The sequence below is a fragment of the Oncorhynchus nerka genome, linkage group LG17, assembly GCF_034236695.1.
Source record: "Oncorhynchus nerka isolate Pitt River linkage group LG17, Oner_Uvic_2.0, whole genome shotgun sequence".
In the NCBI taxonomy this organism is placed as follows: domain Eukaryota; kingdom Metazoa; phylum Chordata; class Actinopteri; order Salmoniformes; family Salmonidae; genus Oncorhynchus; species Oncorhynchus nerka.
In genome coordinates this window covers 39931061-39951918 of record NC_088412.1, presented here as the reverse complement: position 1 = coordinate 39951918, position 20858 = coordinate 39931061, and the positions used below count along the sequence as shown (strand labels likewise).

General features: G+C 41.1%; 1 protein-coding gene across 1 annotated transcript; it reads right to left on the bottom strand.

The window, feature by feature from the left end:
• Positions 1 to 5560: 5560 nt before the first annotated feature.
• Positions 5561 to 9470, bottom strand: LOC115145513 (heme-binding protein 2-like). Its single transcript, XM_065002780.1, has 7 exons — positions 9123 to 9470; positions 8410 to 8469; positions 8175 to 8256; positions 7695 to 7815; positions 7396 to 7529; positions 6053 to 6216; positions 5561 to 5943 (listed from the first exon to the last, which is right to left on the bottom strand). Coding segments are annotated over exons 1-7 (642 nt in total). The 5' UTR covers positions 9125 to 9470; the 3' UTR covers positions 5561 to 5864.
• Positions 9471 to 20858: the final 11388 nt, after the last annotated feature.

Below are 20858 nucleotides of genomic sequence, written 5' to 3'. Positions count from 1 at the left end.
TGACATCAATTCCTGAAACAGGAGGTAAAATGTATAACATAGGTCCACAGTATTAACATTCAATTTATCAAAATATAAGATCATACACATACTCGATTATGTCACGACTTCCGCCGAAGTTGGTCCCTCTCCTTGTTTGGGCGGCGGCCGACGTCACCGGCCTTCTAGCCATCACCAATCCACTTTTCATTTTCCATTTGTTTTTTCTTTGTCTTACACACCTGGTTTCTATTCCCCAATTACTTGTTCATTATTTAACCCTCTGTTCCCCCATGTTTGTTTGTGAGTAACTGTTTATTGTATTGCTGTCCGTATTTGTGGCCTTGTATTTATAAGATGTGTATTGTTATATTGTTGAGTAAAATTGCTTTCATTACTCATATCTGCTGTCCTGCGCCTGACTCATCTCACCAGCTACACACAGACGCATTACAGTTCAAAAGTTTGCGGTCACATAGAAATGTCCTTGTTTCTGAAAGAAAAGCACATTTCTTGTCCATTAAAATAATATCAAATTGATCAGAAATACAGTGTAGACATTGTTAATGTAAATTACTATTGTAGCTGGAAACGATTTTTAATGGAATATCTACGTAGGTGTACAGAGGCCCATTATCAGCAACCATCACTCCTGTGTTCCAATGGCACGTTGTGTTAGCTAATTCAAGTTGATAATTTTAAAAGGCTAATTGATCATTAGAAACCCCTTTTGCCATTACGTTAGCACAGCTGAAAACTGTTGTCCTTATTAAAGAAGAAATAAAACTGGCCTTCTTTAGACTAGTTGAGTATCTGGAACATCAGCATTTGTGGGTTCGATTACAGGCTCAAAATAGCCAGAAACAAATACCTTTCTTCTGATACTCGTCAATCTATTCTTGTTCTGAGAAATGAAGGCTATTCCATGTGAGAAATTGCCAAGAAACTGAAGATTTCTGAGGGTAACCTTAATCACCCATGACTGCCAGGGTAGGGAAGATTGAATACTAATACTACCTCAACCATCTAAACTGGAACAACCATCTAAGTAATGTGTGAAATAAATCCAAATCCATAAACAAATTGGATACGTAAAAAAAAAAACTGTGTTCATTATCTTTGTGTAGCATAACATTAATCAACCAATCAATTGACATGCAAAACCAGATATTACAGTAAAACAAATCATTCTGAAAATCTCCAATAGCTCATGCTGGAAAATATTATACAGTTGAAGTCGGAAGTTTACATACACCTTAGCCAAATACATTTAAACTCAGTTTTTCACAATTCCTGACATTTTATCCTAGTAAAAATTCTCTGTCTTAGGTCAGTTAGGATCACCACTTTATTTTAAGAATGTGAAATCTCAGAATAATAATAGAGATAATGATTTATTACAGCTTTAATTTCTTCAATTTCAATTCAATTCAATTCAAGGGCTTTATTGGCATGGGAAACATGTGTTAACATTGCCAAAGCAAGTGAGGTAGACAACATACAAAGTGAATATATAAAGTGAAAAACAACAAAAATTAACAGTAAACATTACACATACAGAAGTTTCAAAACAGTAAAGACATTACAAATGTCATATTATATATATATATATACAATGTACAAATAGTTAAAGGACACAAGATAAAATGAATAAGCAAAAATATGGGTTGTATTTACAATGGTGTTTGTTCTTCACTGGTTGCCCTTTTCTCGTGGCAACAGGTCACAAATATTGCTGCTGTGATGGCACACTGTGGAATTTCACCCAAAAGATATGGGAGTTTTTCAAAATTGGATTTGTTTTCGAATTCTCTTCTTTGTGGTAATCTGGGGGAAATATGTCTCTCTAATATGGTCATACATTGGGCAGGAGGTTAGGAAGTGCAGCTCAGTTTCCACCTCATTTTGTGGGCAGTGAGCACATAGCCTGTCTTCTCTTGAGAGCCATGTCTGCCTACGGCGGCCTTTCTCAATAGCAAGGCTATGCTCACTGAGTCTGTACATAGTCAAAGCTTTCCTTAATTTTGGGTCAGTCACAGTGGTCAGGTATTCTGCCGCTGTGTACTCTCTGTGTAGGGCCAAATAGCATTCTAGTTTGCTCTGTTTTTTTGTTAATTCTTTCCAATGTGTTAAGTAATTATCTTTTTGTTTTCTCATGATTTGGTTGGGTCTAATTGTGTTGTTGTCCTGGGGCTCTGTAGGGTGTGTTTGTGTTTGTGAACAGAGCCCCAGGACCAGCTTGCTTAGGGGACTCTTCTCCAGGTTCATCTCTCTGTAGGTGATGGCTTTGTTATGGAAGGTTTGTGAATCGCTTCCTTTTAGGTGGTTGTAGAATTTAACGGCTCTTTTCTGGATTTTGATAATTAGTGGGTATCGGCCTAATTCTGCTCTGCATGCATTATTTGGTGTTTTACCTTGTACACGGAGGACATTTTTGCAGAATTCTGCGTGCAGAGTCTCAATTTGGTGTTTGTCCCATTTTGTGAAGTCTTGGTTGGTGAGCGGACCCCAGACCTCACAACCATAAAGGGCAATGGGCTCTATGACTGATTCAAGTATTTTTAGCCAAATCCTAATTGGTATGTTGAAATTTATGTTTCTTTTGATGGCATAGAATGCCCTTCTTGCCTTGTCTCTCAGATCGTTCACAGCTTTGTGGAAGTTACCTGTGGCGCTGATGTTTAGGCCAAGGTATGTATAGTTTTTTGTGTGCTCTAGGGCAACAGTGTCTAGATGGAATTTGTATTTGTGGTCCTGGTGACTGGACCTTTTTTGAAACGCCATTATTTTGGTCTTACTGAGATTTACTGTCAGGGCTCAGGTCTGACAGAATCTGTGCATAAGATCTAGGTGCTGCTGTAGGCCCTCCTTGGTCGGTGACAGAAGCACCAGATCATCAGCAAACAGCAGACATTTGACTTCGGATTCTAGTAAGGGGGAGGCCGGGTGCTGCAGACTTTTCTAGTGCCCGCGCCAATTCGTTGATATATATGTTGAAGAGGGTGGGGCTTAAGCTGCATCCCTGTCTAACCCCACGACCCTGTGTGAAGAAATGTGTGTGTTTTTTGCCAATTTTAACCGCACACTTGTTGTTTGTGTACATGGATTTTATAATGTCGTATGTTTTACCCCCAACACCACTTTCCATCAGTTTGTATAGCAGACCCTCATGCCAGATTGAGTCGAAGGCTTTTTTGAAATCAACAAAGCATGAGAAGACTTTGCCTTTGTTTTGGTTTGTTTGGTTGTCAATTAGGGTGTGCAGGGTGAATACATGGTCTGTTGTACGGTAATTTGGTAAAAAGCCAATTTGACATTTGCTCAGTACATTGTTTTCATTGAGGAAATGTACGAGTCTGCTGTTAATAATAATGCAGAGGATTTTCCCAAGGTTACTGTTGACACATATTCCACGGTAGTTATTGGGGTCAAATTTGTCTCCACTTTTGTGGATTGGGGTGATCAGTCCTTGGTTCCAAATATTGGGGAAGATGCCAGAGCTAAGTATGATGTTAAAGAGTTTTAGTATAGCCAATTGGAATTTGTTGTCTGTATATTTGATCATTTCATTGAGGATACCATCGACACCATCTTCATCACATTCCCAGTGGGTCAGAAGTTTACATACACTCAATTAGTATTTGGTAGTATTGCCTTTAAAATGTTTAACTTGGGTCAATAATTTTGGATAGCCTTCCACAAATTTACCACAATAAGTTGGGTGAATTTTGGCCAATTCCTCCTGGCAGAGCTGGTGTAACTGAGTCAGGTTTGTAGGCCATGCTTGCACATGCTTTTTCAGTTCTGCCCTCAAATGTTCTATAGGACTGAGGTAAGGGCTTTGTGATGGCCACTCCAATACCTTGACTTTGTTGTCCTTAAGCCATTTTGCCACAACTTTGAAAGTATGCTTGGGGTCATTGTCCATTTGGAAGACTCATTTGCAACCAAGTCTTCAGATGTTGCTTCAATATATTCACATAATTCTCCTCCCTTATTGATCCATCTATTTTGTGAAGTGCACCAGTCCCTCCTGCAGCAAAGCACCCCCACAACATGATGCTGCCACCCCCGTGCTTCATGGTTGGGATGGTATTCTTTGGCTTCCAAGCCTCCCCCTTTTTCTGCAAACATAACGATGGGCATTATGGCCAAACAGTTCTATTTTTGTTTCATCAGACCAGAGGACATTTCTCCAAAAAGTATGATCTTTGTCCCCATGTGCAGTTGCAAACCATAGTCTGGCTTTATTATGGCGGTTTTGGAGCAGTGACTTCTTCCTTGCTGAGCGGCCTTTCAGGTTATGTCGATATAGGACTCGTTTTACTGTGGATATAGATACTTTTGTACCTGCTTCCTCCAGCATCTTTACAAGGTCCTTTGCTGTTGTTCTGGGACTGATTTGTAATTTTCGCACCAAAGTACGTTTATCTCTAGGAGACAGAACACGTCTCCTTCCTGAACGGTACAACGTCTGCATGGTCCCGTGGTGTTTATACTTATACGTACTATTGTTTGTACAGAAGAACGTGGTACCTTCAGGCATTTGGAAATTGCTCCCAAGGATGAACCAGACTTGTGGAGGTCTACAATTTCCCCATGATGTCAAGCAAAGACGCACTGAGTTTGAAGGTAGGCCTTGAAATACATCCACACCTCCAATTGACTCAAATAATGTCAATTAGCCTTTCGGAAGCTTCTAAAGCCATGACATCATTTTCTGGAATTTTCCGAGCTGTTTAAAGGCACAGTCAACTTAGTGTATGTAATCTTCTGACCCACTGGAATTGTGATACAGTGAATTATAAGTGAAATAATCTGTCTGTAAACAATTGTTGGAAAAATTACTTGTGTCATGCACAAAGTAGATGTCCTAACCGATTTGCCAAAACTATAGTTTGTTAACAAGAAATGTGTGGAGAGGTTGAAAAACGAGTTTTAATGACTCCAACCTAATTGTATGTAAACTTCCAACTTCAAATTATTCTATGTAGAACACGTATTGCCTTCCAAAGAGTCATCAAAGAACCCTTTCTTCCAAAAATGGTTCTTAGGATATTTATAGTTTCTAGGTAAAACCCTTTGACTTACAAAGAACCCTTTTCTTCCAAAATTGTTCTTCTGAACAAAACGGTTTTTGGTAAAACCTTATCCCTCTGCAAAGAATCCTTTTGGAACTCTTTTTTTCTAAGAGTATACTTGATCTGTTTTCTTACTTATCTGAACTATTTGAGAAATCTTCTTCCATGAACATGACCTCATTATTAATGGCGGCACTGAATGGCGAACGGTGTATTCACTGTACACGACTTCACTGTATTTGTGAAAGGAGTGACTGAAACAAAGTCGCTCTAGAGAGGAAGGTCTACTAACGGACTAAAATGTAACATGTTAATTTGTAATGTTCATTGTGATCTCTCTTTGGGCAGACTATGTAACAAATATGGTATCTGACGCAATTACCCAAGATTTTATGTTCATTATAATCATACTGTATTCACCACCACTTGAGTATGACCAAAGAGCTGTAGAGGATTTGTTTGGCATATATTTAAGCAAACAAACTCAACACAGACACAATTCATATTTTATTGAGAAAAAGTTCCAAGTCATAGTCAACATTGATTGTACAGAGTTTGAATCACAGGTCTAGGGGGTGCTCGTCACCTCTCTAACAAATTGAATCCTGAAAAAGTATGAGAAAATTTGAAGACATGCAGTGTGTATACACTCTATAGCATGTGGCATATTGATTTTGGATTACAGTGCCACTAGATCAAGGACACATCTCTTAGTTCATATTGTTGTTCTCAGTCTACCATGCACCTCCAATTGGTCCTCCTCAAAGCAGTAATGCCAGACTCCGCAGTAGTGGAGGAGGATGTTTAGGAGGAGGTAGGGCACACAGGCTCTCCCTCAACAATGTACCACACCTCATTGTGCCTGTTCAGAATCTTCTTTGGGCTGAAGGACACACACAAAATATTAAAGTATATTTGAAAAAAGTATTGTGGTGGAATTTGGTTTGATGTTGGATATGAGTATATTGAAGGATTTGTATCTGTGCTCCCACCTGTCATATCCCACAGCATAGTGGTAGTCTTTGTTGTAGGTGGCCTGGACTTTGTCTAGCTGCCTTTTCAGCAGCATGGAGTTTACACTGGATGTCAAAGACATCATCCATCCACCGTAGCCCCTCACGTACACTTTCATGTCTGGCATCTCAGTAAAGTACACCTGTACGGGGAAATCACAATGACATCTACATATATCCTTCCTGTTTGGCCCTGTCCGGGGGTGTCCTCGGATGGGGCCACAGTGTCTCCTGACCCCTCCTGTCTCAGCCTCCAGTATTTATGCTGCAGTAGTTTATGTGTCGGGGGGCTAGGGTCAGTTTGTTATATCTGGAGTACTTCTCCTGTCCTATTCGGTGTCCTGTGTGAATCTAAGTGTGCGTTCTCTAATTCTCTCCTTCTCTTTCTTTCTTTCTCTCGGAGGACCTGAGCCCTAGGACCATGCCCCAGGACTACCTGACATGATGACTCCTTGCTGTCCCCAGTCCACCTGGCCATGCTGCTGCTCCAGTTTCAACTGTTCTGCCTTACTATTATTCGACCATGCTGGTCATTTATGAACATTTGAACATCTTGGCCATGTTCTGTTATAATCTCCACCCGGCACAGCCAGAAGAGGACTGGCCACCCCACATAGCCTGGTTCCTCTCTAGGTTTCTTCCTAGGTTTTGGCCTTTCTAGGGAGTTTTTCCTAGCCACCGTGCTTCTACACCTGCATTGCTTGCTGTTTTGGGTTTTAGGCTGGGTTTCTGTACAGCACTTTGAGATATCAGCTGATGTACGAAGGGCTATATAAATAAATTTGATTTGATTTTGATTTGATTGTTAACCAGCGGTCTTTAAAAATAACAAATACCATTTGAACCCATGTCATAATAAACCCTTAAGCTGCGCTCGATTGAGCTTGCCTGGCTCAATGGAACAGTCCCAAAAGTGCAAACCCTGCCCACATGACACTATACAAGCTATATCTAACTATTTGAAAGATACTTCTTGAACCCAGGTCTGATAGACAATCATATCATGTTCAACTTAGATTCAGTTTTACTAAGGTGCCAGGTGGGTGAGGTTTTTACTTTTGGGACTATTCCATTGGCGCTAATTGAGCTCAGCTTAAGTATTTGAAAAAACCCACTCAATAAAGCACACAAATACTACAGACCCCTAGCTACCGATGTGGATGTAATTGTGTCAGGTTTACAGATTTTTGACAGGTGTCAGCAATATGATAATAGCTCCACTTTGCCCTCTGATAGGCTAAGTGGAAGATTCGCCATATTGCATACACCAATCAAATCCTCTCAGATCATGTGCATAGGTTCTATTTAGGATTTGGCTTTACCTTGTCATCAGTGGGTTGGGGAGGAGTCATCTGATGGGTAGACGGCAGGAGGAAGCTGAGGGTGAAGACAGACGACCCCCACTTCTTCTCTTCAATTTTGACAGTCACCGGAGCTGTCATGTCAATGTTGACGCCTATAGGAAAGATCTGTGTAAGCACTTGTTACCAGGTATACACATGCATGGAAACAGATTCATGCACGTGCATCCACACACACACAAATAGATTGATACACACACACACACACACACACACACACACACACACACACACACACACACACACACACACACACACACACACCTTGTTGGATCCGGTGATATAGTTGAAGAGTCTCCTAAAGGCAGTGTAGGTGGCCTTGTCCATGAAGTATGCTTCCTCATCTGTTGACAACCATTTCACTGAGTCATAGTGGCGCACCTGTAACACAGGCACAAACCTTCACTCAAGAGTCCTCTGCTGTAGAGTGTATTTGTGTTGCAGATGTTGGGGACGGGATTAGGATGAGACTGCGCAAAAAGGGCATAACTGATCAACAACCCTGCAGAACTGATCTACAACATTTTTCAGATTACCGAAACCCAATACGATAACCAAAATGGGGATGATAATGATGAACATCATGTTGTTGATTTGATATTTGAATGCAAATGCTATTGTTTTGTATCTGCTACCCTGACCAACAACTAAACATAAAAAAAATTGGTCACAAAAGTGGTGAAACAAACTCCTAAATTGTAGCCCCAATGTGCCATTAATTTGTGCTGCACAAGACTGACCTCATAATCATCATTCTTGCACACCAGATCATAGAGCAGACATTCCTTTGACTCTGTGCAGAAGCGAGACTCAGAAGAGTTTCTGAAAGGAAACAGTGGAAAACAAATAAAAAAAGAACAATAGCATACGATTTAGCCCGGATACTGTTCATTCATTATACAAACAGTATTATTCTGAAACACGTGGTTAGGATGTGTGGAAAGTAATAACAGAAGTGTATTAGAACTTCCTTACCCAACTCTGGCTTCAGCAGTCAAGATGAGAACCAAGCCAACCAACCCTGCCAAATAAACCCTGAAGTACACACAAACAGTCATAGACACACTTTCATACTCTTTCACACTCTTCACATATGGTGCTGCTACTCTGTTGATTATCTATCCCGATTGCCTAGTCACTTTTACCCCTACCTACATATACATATTACCTCAACAACATTCTACCCCTGCACAATGACTGTTACTAGTACTCCTTGTATTTAGCCTCGTTATAGTTATTTTGGTGTGTTACTATTTCCATTTTTATTTAGCAAATTATTCTTAGATTTTGACTCTGCATTGTTGGGAAAGGCTCGGAAGTAAGCATTTCACTGTAAAGTCTACTACATATGTTGTATTCAGCGCATGTGACAAATACATTTGATTTGAAAACTTAAAGTACACAAAACCACTGTTTTGTGTACTTTAGGTTTTCAAATCAAATGTATTTGTCACGTGCTGTCGTCACATGAAAAACCTAAAGTACACACAAACAGGCAGTGACATCATCATATGAAAAATATATCATACAGACATAAATCATTAAGATTGCAATATTGTAATACCTTAAAAGACAGAAACTATGTTATTACCCATTTCTATACAAATCCCTCTTCCTTTAATTACTTAACACCATAACAAATCAAACAAACCTAATCAATGCAATGATGACCTATCATTTCTACTTACATTGTGCTGAGTGTGTCTTTTCGATCAGCTTAGTTCAGATGTATTCACTGGCCTGAGGGAAATGCTTGCAGAGAAACTATTTATACCAACTGAGTGTTATTTGCATCAGTCCCCAAAACACGCCCATTTCACCACAGAATGTGCAATGGACTTCAAGCGCTTAAGAGTAGAAAAGGTGGTTTATAAATAAATGTGTGCCAAGTTAGATAACGTGAGACGATTGATCTTGATGCGTCTTTGAAAAGCAAGTATAGGATTATTGAAAAAGAGGCTGTGACTAGATCCGTCACGTGTAGTAGACTATTATATATTTATGTTTCGTAATTAAAGCCTTTGCTGTTTCGCAATAACAGCCTGGCTGTCAGGTTTAGACTAAATATATAGCACCTGCATGTAATTTGTTCACTGAGCACTGCTGGGTCGACATTACCAATCACTAGTGGGCAATGGAGTAGCCCTGTTTATAATTGGTGCTAACATGGACTCAATGTCCTGATCTTGTCCACAATCTGATTGTGCCCACATTTTTAGACAGGTGTAGATGATTTAAAGACACATTGTGATCAGATCTTTCTTACCACCTCTGGAGGTAATCCACATTTATTATGATATTAAGTTTATAATGTAGAATGAAATTAAAATTAAAAAAATTGGATGCACATTGGGCAAACATTTTCCAATTCATATCCAACCATATTCCCCACCTATAAAAGCAGATAGGACAGCACTTTTGCACGACCCAAAGAGCTCAGCTTTGACCCCCACGAAGAGGAGAGTAGTCTCAAACTCATTTTAGCAGACAATCTTTTCCAGAAGGACTACAGGAGCAATTAGGGTTAAGTGCCTTGATCAAGGGCACATCTACAGATATTTTTGCCTAGTCGGCCCAGGCAGTTAAACCAGCAACCTTTCAGTTACTCACCCAACACTACCTCATCTCGTCTCCTCACATGGGCTGACCTGAAGAGACAAAGGATAGGTGGTGAATACAAAATGGCGCTCCTCACTTTGAATCTGATTTCAACTGTCCCTGTTCTTTCACATCAGTGTAGGAAAGGAGACAAGAAAACAAGAAAAGGAAGCCACTGAATATCAAGATGGATGCAGTCATGGAATGAACCCCCTGCCCTAGATTTAGAAAGTCAAAGTCAGTTCAGTTTAAATTACCTTTAACAAACCTCTGACGTCCCTTGTGATGTCAGCTAGTCAACACCTCAGGGGCTCAATGGGCGACATCCTTCACAGAAAAACTCTAAATAACTCATATGATCTCCTCTCATGTCCTTTCTATGTAGAGTAAGTACGAGCTTTAGATCAAATTCTTAGCCAACATGTGACTTTAGCCTGACTTGAACAGGACCATGAAACTGTATGTTGTGGCCATTTCCATGGCATTAATGGAACGAATGTTGTCACACTGGCTGCAGAGCTGATTGTTGTTGGAGTTCAAAAACTTTACATTTGTAGATTATAATGAGTTTGTGAGAGTGATTGAACAAAACATAAGAGGTGTGTTTGTTTCTCTCTGAGCATGAGACACCCTGTTCCAATACAAAGCACTAGAGTACATTTCAGTTTACACTCTTAGAAAAAAGGGTTCCAAAAGGGTTCTTTGCGGAGGGATAGGGTTCTGCCAATAACGGTTTTTATCTGATGAACCCTTTTTGGAAGACAAACATTCTTTGTAAGGCAAAGAGTTCTACCTAGAACCGTTTTCATCCTAAAAAAAAACATTTTCGGAAGAAAGGATTCTTTGATGATTGTTCCGAAGGCAAGAAGGATACTTTGGAAGGCAAGAAGGGTTTGTCAAAGAACCCTTCTTAATCTGAATAAACTTTTGAATAGATTTTCTTCCCTTTCTTTGAAATAGTGCCTAAGTGTTTACCTCAGAGTTTAAATGTTAACATCAATCTACGCAAAATACCCCATAATGACACAGTAAAAAGAGGGTTTATAAATCTTTGCAAACTTGTAAAAAAAAATAATAATATCACATTTACATAAGTATTCAGACCCTTTACTCAGTACTTTGTTGAAGCACCTTTGGCAACAATTACAGCCTCAAGTCTTCGTGGGTATAATGGTACAAGCTTGGCACACCTGTATTCTCTGCAGATCATCTCAAGCTCGGTCAGGTTGGATGGGGAGCGTCGCTGCAGAGCTATTTTCAGGTCTCTCCAGAGATGTTAGAGCAGGTTCAAGTCCGGGCTCTGGCTGGGCCACTCAAGGACATTCAGAGACTTGTCCCGAAGCCACTTATGCCACTTATCTTGCTGTGTGCTTAGGGTCATTGTCCTTTTGGAAGGTGAACTTCATCCCAGTCTGAGGTCCTGAGCGCTCTGGAGCAGGTTTTCATTAAGCATCTCTCTGTACTTTGCTCCGTTCATCTTTTCCTCAACCCTGAATAGTCTCCCAGTCCCTGCTGCTGAAAAACATCCACACCGCATGATGCCACCACCACCATGCTTCACTGTAGGGATGGTGCCAGGTTTCCTCCAGACATGACGCTTGTCATTCAGGCCAAAGATTTCAATCTTGTTTCTCATAGTCTAGAGTCCTTAAAGTGCCTTTTGGAAAACTGCAAGTGGGCTGTCATGTGCCTTTTTCTGAGGAGTGGCTTCTGTCTGGCCATTCTACCATAAATGCCTGATTGATGGAGTGCTGCAGAGATGGTTGTCCTTCTGAAAGGTTCTCCCATCTCCACAGAGGAACACTGGAGCTCTGTCAGAGTGACCATCAAGTTCTTGGTCAAGGCCCTTCTCCCCCGATTGCTCAGTTGAGCCAGGCGGCCAGCTCCATGAAGAGTCTTGGTGGATCCAAACTTCTCACACTGTTCCTTTCCCCAGATCTGTGCCTCAACAGAATCATGTCACAGAGCTCTAAGGACAATTCCTTTGACCTCATGGCTTGGTTTTTGCTCTGACATGCACTGTCAAATGTGGGACCTTATATAGACAGATGTGTGCCTTTCCAAATAATGTCCAATCAATGGAATTTACCACAGGTGGACTCCAATCAAGTTGTAGAAAAATCTGAAGGATAATCAATGGAAAAAGGATGCACCTGAGCTCAATTTCGAGTCTCATAGCAAAGGGTCTGAATACTTATTTAAATAAGGTATTTTTAATTTTTAATACATTTGCAAAAATGTCTAAATGGGTTGTTCTGTGTTGATTGATTAGGGGGGAAAAATTATTTAATCCGTTTTAGAATAAAGCTGTAACGTAACAAAAAGTGGAAAAAGTCAAGGGGTCTGAATACATTCCGAATGCACTGTAGGTCTACAGTAAATCAAGTATATATGACCTGCTTCAAGTGATCACTTTCACTTTCAACATAGCCACTTAATTTGCGCACTCGCTCCAGAATGGGAAAAATATTCTTTATTTTAGTCAGCTAACTTTAATTATATTCTTCTTACTATAAAATCATATAATATAAAGTAATGGCATGGGACTTACAGTGCCTTGCAAAAGTATTCATCCCCATTGGTGTTTTTCCTATTGTGTTGTGTTTCAACCTGTAATTTCAATGGATCCGAAAATTTGAACATCCCACGGAGCACCATTAAATCCATTATTAAAAAATGGAAAGAATATGGCACCACAACAAACCTGCCAAGAGAGGGCCACTCACCAAAACTCACGGACAAGGCAAGGAGGGAATTAATCAGAGAGGCAACAAAGAGACCAAAGATAACCCTGAAGGAACTGCAAAGCTCCACAGCGGAGATTGGAGTATCTGTCCATAGGACCACTTTAAGATACACATATTAGCCACTAATTTCTAGTATGTCAATGTAAATAATCTGTGTGGCCATTTGATTAATTGTTCAGCAGTCTTATGGCTTGGGGGTAGAAGCTGTTTAAGGAGCCTTTTGGACCTAGACTTGGCACTCCGGTACCGCTTGCCTTGCCGTAGCAGAGACAACAGTCTATGGACTGGAGTCTTTGACAATTTTTGGGCCTTCCAAGAACAAAGCCTAGTATATAGGTCCTGGATGGCAGGAAGCTTGGCCCCAGTGATGTACTGGGCTGTACGCATTACCCTCTGTAGCGCCTTACGGTCAGATGCCGAGCAGTTGCCATACCAGGCGGGGATGCAACCGGTCAGGATACTCACGATGGTGAAGCTGTAGAACTTTTTTCTGGGGACCCATGCCATATCTTTTCAGTGTCCTGAGGGGAAAAGGTGTTGTTGTGCCCTCTTCACGACCTTCTTGGTGTGTTTGGACCGTAATAGTTTGTTGGTGATGTGGACACCAAGGAACTTGAAACTCCACTACAACAGCTCCACTACAACCACATCGATGTGAATGAGGGCGTGTTCGGCCCTCCTTTTCCTGTCGTCCATGATCATCTCCTTTGTCTTGTTCACGTTGAGGGAGAGGTTGTTGTCCTGGCACCACACTACCAGGTCTCTGACCTCCACCCTATAGGCTGTTTCATTGTTGTCGGTGATCAGGCCTTCCACCGCTGTCTAGCAATTAGTTGCTGGTTTACTGGTTAAAACTTAAACAACCTAATTTCTTATGATGGTGGTGTTACGTATAGAGAATATATAATATAATATATTTATTTCAACTCTTTCTCTCGGGGGGGAATGGGAGTTCTATGGAGGACCAAATGTATACCCCTTGACTTATTCCACATTTTGTTGTGTTACAGCCTCAATTCAAAATGGATTAAATATGTATTTTTTCAATTACTCTATGACAAAGTGAAAACATGTTTGTAGAAATTTTTGCTAATTATGTGAATACAGCAATATCTAATTTACATAAGTATTCACTCCCCTGAGGTGATTCATGTTAAAATCACTGTTGGCAGCGGTTACAGCTATGAGTCTTTCTGGGTAAATTCCTAAGAGCTTTGCTCACCTGGATTGTACAACATTTGCCCATTATCTTGTCAGAATTCTTCAAGCCCTATCAAATTGGTTTTCAGGTCTTGCCATATATTTTCAAGCAGATTTAACTAAAAACTGTAACTTGGAACAGTCACTGTATTCTTGGTATGCCACTCCAGTGTATATTTGGCCTTGTTTCTAAGGTTATTGTCCTGCTGAAAGGTGAATTAATCTTCCAGTGTCTGGTGGAAAAAAGACTGAACAAGGTTTTTCTCTAGGATTTAGCCTGTGCTTAGCTACACTCTGTTTTATTTTATCCTAAAAAACTCCCCAGTCCTTAACAATTACAATCATACCCAGCCCCCACTCTGCTTGAAAATATGGAGAGTAGTACACAGTAATGTGTTGTATTGGATTTGCCCCAAACATAAGACTTTGTAATCCGGACAAAAAGTAAATTGCTTTGCCACATTTTTAGCAGTATTACCTTAGTGCCTGGTTGCAAAAAGGATTCAAGTTTTGAAATATTTGTATTCTGTACAGGTTTTCTTATTTTCACTCTGTCAATTAAGTTAGTATTGTGGAGTAACTACAATGTTGTTGATCCATCCTCAGTTTTCTTCTATCACAGCCATTAAACTTTGTTACTGTTTTAACCAGTGGAGGCTCCTCTGAGCAGGAAGGGGAGAACCATCCTCCTCAGTGAATTTCATGAAAATAAAAACAGTGTGTAACGATGTGCGCTTGAGAGTGCAGGAAATGCAGAAGTTGATGGAAATGCAGGAAATTATTTTAGGTTGAAGTTGAATTGAACAATATAAAACGATCCGAATGGAGGAAGACCCATTGAAATCATTTAGAATATATGTGTTGCCACCCTAAGGTCATGAACTTTTATTAATCAAAAACATTAAATATCGTCAAAAATGAGAAAAATACCATGATATTTTGGCCATATCGCCTAGTCCTAAGTCCCACTAAGCGCAAACCAGATGGGATGGTGTATCGCTGCAGATTTCTGTGGTAGACATGCTGGTTAAGTGTGCCTTGAATTCTAAATAAATCACAGACAGTGTCACCAGTAAATCAACCCCACACCATCACACCTCCTCCTCCATGCTTCATGGTAGGAACCACACATGCGGAGATCATCCATCCACCTACTCTGCGTCTCACAAAGACACTGTGGTTGGAACCAAAAATCGCAAATTTGGACTCATCAGACCAAAGGACAGATTACCACCGGTCTAATGTCCATTGCTTGTGTTTCTTGGCCCAAGCAAGTCTCTTCTTATTATTGGTGTCCTTTAGTAGTGGTTTCTTTGCAGGAATTTGACCATGAAGGCCTGATTCACACAGTCCCCTCTAAACAGTTGATATTGAGATGTGTCTGTTCCTTGAACTCTGTGAAGCATTTATTTGGGCTGCAATTTGAAGTGCTGTTAACTCTACTGAACGTATCCTCTGCAGCAGAGGTAACTCTGGGTCATCCTTTCCTCTGACGGTCCTCATGAGAGCCAGTTTCATCATAGCGCTTGATGGTTTTTGTGACTGCACTTGAAGAAACCTTCAAAGTTTATTACATTATCCGGATTGACTGACGTTCATGTTTTAAAGTAATGATGGACTGTCATTTCTCTTTGCTTATTTGAGCTGTTCTTGCCATAATATGGACTTGGTCTTTTACCAACTATGGCTTCTGTAGATCTTCTGTATACCACCCCTATCTTGTCACACCACAACTGATTGGCTCAAACGCATTAAGATGTAAATAAATTCCACAAATTAACTTTAAACAAGGCACACCTGTTAATTGAAATGCATTCCAGGTGACTACCTCATGAGGTTGGTTGAGAGAATACCAAGAGTGTGTAAAGCTGTCATCAAGGCAAAGGATGGCTACTTTGAAGAATCTCAAATATGTAATACATTTTTATTTGTTTAACACTTTTTTGGTTACTACATTATTCCATATGTGTTCATAGTTTTGATGTGTTCACTATTATTTTACAATGTAGAAAATAGTAAAAATAAAGAAAAACCCTTGAATGAGTAGGTGTGTGCAAACTTTTGACTAGTACAGGATACAGTGGGGCAAAAAAGTATTTAGTCAGCCACCAATTGTGCAAGTTCTCCCACTTAAAAAGATGAGAGAGGTCTGTAATTTTCATCATAGGTACACTTCAACTATGACAGACAAAATGAGAAAAAAATAGAGAAAATCACATCACATAAATTCATTAAAAATCCTACAATGTGATTTTCTGGATTTTGTTTTCTCATTTTGTCTGTCATAGTTGAAGTGTACCTATGATGAAAATTACAGACCTCTCTAGTCAATGCTTATGAACTGAATATTGTATGTGAATTGACACTAACAAAAGGGTTGAATAGTTCAGCAGTACAGTTTAACATGGCTTTGGTGATGAAAGGTACATAATGCATTTGTCATCTCCCTATCAGGCCACTTGTTAGAGGAATTTATTTCCTATATGTTATTAACCAATTCAATTAGAACACTCTGTCCGTTTCTAAGAATGTGTAAGATACTTATTTGCATAAAATGGACAGAGACCAGTCTCAAAATTAATCAGTAGGGTTTATTTTCAAGAGCTCTGGTCATAGTACCATGTACAACAGTTTATCACATATGACGTCATAGGTTTTAAAATGTCCCTCCTCCTCTCCGACCAGGACAAAGCAGCTTCAAAAGTTCCTTCCAACTCACTAGCGCACATACATGGATTGACTCCTGAAGCCTCACCACAGTTTATTACCACTTAGCAGACAGTTCCAGTTCCAGCCGCCCCCCCCCCCCCCCAAACTATAGTTTTGGCAAGTCGATAGGACATCTACTTTGTGCATGACACAAGTATATTTTATAACAATTGTTTCCAGAAAGATTATTTAACTTGTCACTGTATCACAATTCCAGTGGATCAGAAGTTTACATTCACTCCACAGAGCTGGGTTTTATGGAAGAGTGGCCATAAAAAAAAGTAATTGCTTAAAGAACAAAATAAGCAAACATATTTGGTGTTCGAATCTGTGGTATGACTTAAAGATTGCTGTACACCAGCGGAACCCATCCAACTTGAAGGAGCTGAAGAAGGTTTGCATTGAAGAATCCCAGTGGCCCAAAAATCCCCAAAATCCCCAAAATCCCAGTGGCTAGATGTGCCAAGCTTATAGAGACATACCCCAAGAGACTTGCAGCTGTAATTGCTGCAAAAGGTGGCTTAGCAAAGAATTGACTTTGGTGGGTGAATAGTTATGCACGCTCAAGTTTTTTGTCTTATTTCTTGTTTGTTTCACAAAAAATATTTAGCATTTTCAAAGTGGAAGGCATGTTGTGTAAATCAAATGATACAAACCCCCCAAATATCTATTTTAATTCTAGGTTGTAAGACAACAAAATAGTAAAAATGCCAAGGGGAGTGAATAATTTCACAAGCCCTATATAAGCATATCTTCTCAGCTAAGGTATCTTTAAACCTGACTAAAATAAATAATGGATTTATTGTGATTGTGTATATTAAATTGATTTAGACTTTTTTAAAATGTAGATGTTACAAGCGGCTGATGCGTTCCATTGTATGTGGCTTGTATGCAGCTTGTATACAATGGAGGCCTGGAGATGCTAAACATGTTTATGGTCATTAACAGTAAATTACCGTGAGACCAGCGGTCTTTTGCATGACAATAACCGTCTGACAAAATCTAATGACCGCCATAGCCCTATTGCAGAGTTCTGTGGCATCCTGTTGCACTCATAGAGTCCCATATGGGTCGTGAATGCAGTGAACTTCTTGTCATTTTCACACATGAGAATGTTGTAAAACCCACAAGGGAGGTCCATGGTTTTGAGGAATGCATTGCCCTCTAGAGCTGGCGGACAGTTGGCCTGATGAGGTAGCGGGTGGGCGTCATTACAGTTTCACTGCATTCAGTCATCTGAAATCCGTGCTTACCTGCAGGCCTCCATCCTTCTTCCACACCATGACCAGTGGTGAAAAATTATAGCAGCAAGCAACAGTGACTCGGTCTATTAAAAAGTGGTCAGATGAAGCAGATGCTAAACTACAGGACTGTTTTGCTATCATAGACTGGAACATGTTCCGGGATTCTTCCGATAGTCATGTCGATGAGAGGAGGCTGCTGCGGACTGGCATCTGCATTCGAAAAGTTGGTATGAAGGACATCGAAGTCTTCTACAGCAAGACATGTCTGCTTATTTGCTGTTCCGTTTCAGGATGATTGGCTTTGACAGGGGGTTGGTAGTCTTCATGCGGATCCACCTGTCTCCCCACATCTGTTACATGGGGTGGAGCAGGTGAACCCAAGTACAGAGTCAGACGAGGAGACAGGGATAAGGTAACCAAGGTATTTATTGAAAAGCGGGGGGAGATGGGGTGCAGGCCAGGGGGAGCTCAGATGGGTAGCAGGGAACCAGAAACTGAGGCTTTGGCCAGGGAAAGGGGATTACGGGCAGGGTAAGCTGGTCACGAGCGGAATCCAAGGAAACAGTAGAGCGGGGGTCCAGGGCTGGGAAGCAGGACTGACAAGACGAGGGACTGGAGACAGGGACCAGAGTCAGAGCGGACGGAACTGTAGCGGAGAGAAAACGCCAGGCTAGGAAAAACAGGCAACACAGGATAACAAGATCTATAAAGGAACAAATGGCTTGAACTGCAGACTGACTGACCAGAGTCTACGATCTGGCAGCATGGAAGTGGCAGGTCTGAGTATTTGTAGAGATCTTGATTATGGAACAGGTTGCAGCTGGTGGGAATCTGGTCTGACTCCAGCACACTTGTCTCCACTCACACAATCAGACACACTCACACAGAGAGAGAGAGGGAGAGAGCACTGGGGGAGTGTGGTGGCAGGTTAGGGAGACACTTGATGAGAAGTAGAGGGAGTGGCAGCGGCAGATGTAACAACATCGGTGTGATGATCTTCCCCATGACGATGTCTCTTGGCGTAGCTTGAAATGAACATGGTTTGACAATGACTGTGCTGCCTAGAGAGATGGGAACATTGCTAGCTAGCCTTCCCCACAGCAGGTGTTTCGTGTTTCGGGAGTAGGGTGACTGCCTGTGTCAGCTTGACTGTGACCACCTTGCTTGGCATTTTGCTCCCCCTCCATCGGGTCGTGCAAGTCATCATGTCGAGAAACTGCTCATGTTTAGGGGATGGATGATGTTCCTCCTTGGAAATGCGTCTCCAGAATTGGTTGTTTTCCTTAATTTGGTGCATTCTATTTTTTAGGACATTGGAACCTATAGTATGATGAGTTGGTTAAGCTGACCTGGTACTACTAGAGTAGCGACAACCCACCTAACTCCATATAGCTGTAGCTTCAGCTCGTACATGCATTTTGGATGGGTCTGTTTCTCCCCACAGCCAACTACAACTATATCTGGTCTGCTTTTCTTCTGGTAGGACAACTGCTTCTCAACTTTTGTTCTGCTTTTTCACTAAGAGTGCAAGACAAGCTTAAATCGAGCATGCCCTTCAGTTCAACTTGGTCACTAACTAAAACCTGTGCATAAAGCAACTCACTAAAAGCTTGCAACTCTGCTGACCCCTGAACAAATACACAACAGTCTGTTGCCATTACTGAATATGTGTTTATGTATAGAAGCTCCAAGTCTTCTTCCTTGAGGGATTGTGGCCCTACTTCCACACTGCCCCTCTCAAAGTGTGGGTGTCCTCATTTCCCGACAGCACCCCCTGGACGTTGTCGACCTGTCTGGGTCTGCATCCCTGACAGTCTCTCTTCTAATGGCCTGGAGTAAAACATGACAGGCAGAGGTTCTCTATTCTGCAGTGCATCAGCGTAGAGTGGTCTGGAGCTCCACAGACTTCACAAACTTTTCTGTTCCAGTTGTTCTGTATAGTACTGAGGAGTTAGTGCTGCTGTCTTCTGTCCAGCACACGGTCCAGCAGGCTGATTAGAGTCTGCATACAGTGAACATCAGCTGGCGTTGAAGGAGCTGTTGCCTGTATACAGTCGTGGCCAAATGTTTTGAGAATGACACAAATATTTATTTCCACAAAGTTTGCTGCTTCAGTGTATTTAGATATTTTTGTCAATGTTACTATGGAATACTGAAGTATAATTACAAGCATTTCATAAGTGTCAAAGGCTTTTATTGACAATTACATGAAGTTGATGCAAAGAGTCAATATTTGCAGTGTTGACCCTTCTATTTCAAGACCTCTGCAATCCGCCCTGGCATGCTGTCAATTAACATCTGCGCCACATCCTAACTGATGGCAGCCCATTCTTGCATAATCAATGCTTGGAGTTTGTCAGAATTTGTGGGGTTTGTTTGTCCACCTGCCTCTTGAGGATTGACCACAAGTTCTCAATAGCATTAAGGTCTGGGGAGTTTCCTGGCCATGGACCCAAAATATTGATGTTTTGTTCCACAAGCCACTTTTGCCTTATGGCAAGGTGCTCCATCATGCTGGAAAAGGCATTGATTGCCACCAAACTGTTCCTGGATGGTTGGGGTAAGTTGATCTCGGGGGATGTGTTGGTACCATTCTTTATTCATGGCTGTGTTCTTAGGCAAAATTGTGAGTGAGCCTACTCCCTTGGCTGAGAACAAACCCCACACATGAATGGTCTCAGGATGCTTTTCTGTTGGCATGACACAGGACTGATGGTAGCGCTCACCTTGTCTTCTCCGGACAAGCTTTTTTCCGGATGCCCCAAACAATCGGAAAGGGGATTCATCAGAGAAAATGACTTTACCCCAGTCCTCAGCAGTCCAATCCCTGTACCTTTTGCAGAATATCAGTCTGTCCCTGATGTTTTTCCTGGAGGGAAGTGGCTTCTTTGCTGCCCTTCTTGACACCAGGCCATCCTCCAAAAGT

What these genes read in the sequence shown, in the direction of transcription:
- LOC115145513 (XM_065002780.1), bottom strand. An exon ending in ACTGCTGAAGCCAGAGTTGG is followed by an intron (nt 8,257 to 8,409) that starts GTAAGGAAGTTC and finishes GTTTCCTTTCAG; the next exon opens with AAACTCTTCTGAGTCTCGCT. An exon ending in GCAAGAATGATGATTATGAG is followed by an intron (nt 7,816 to 8,174) that starts GTCAGTCTTGTG and finishes CCTGTGTTACAG; the next exon opens with GTGCGCCACTATGACTCAGT.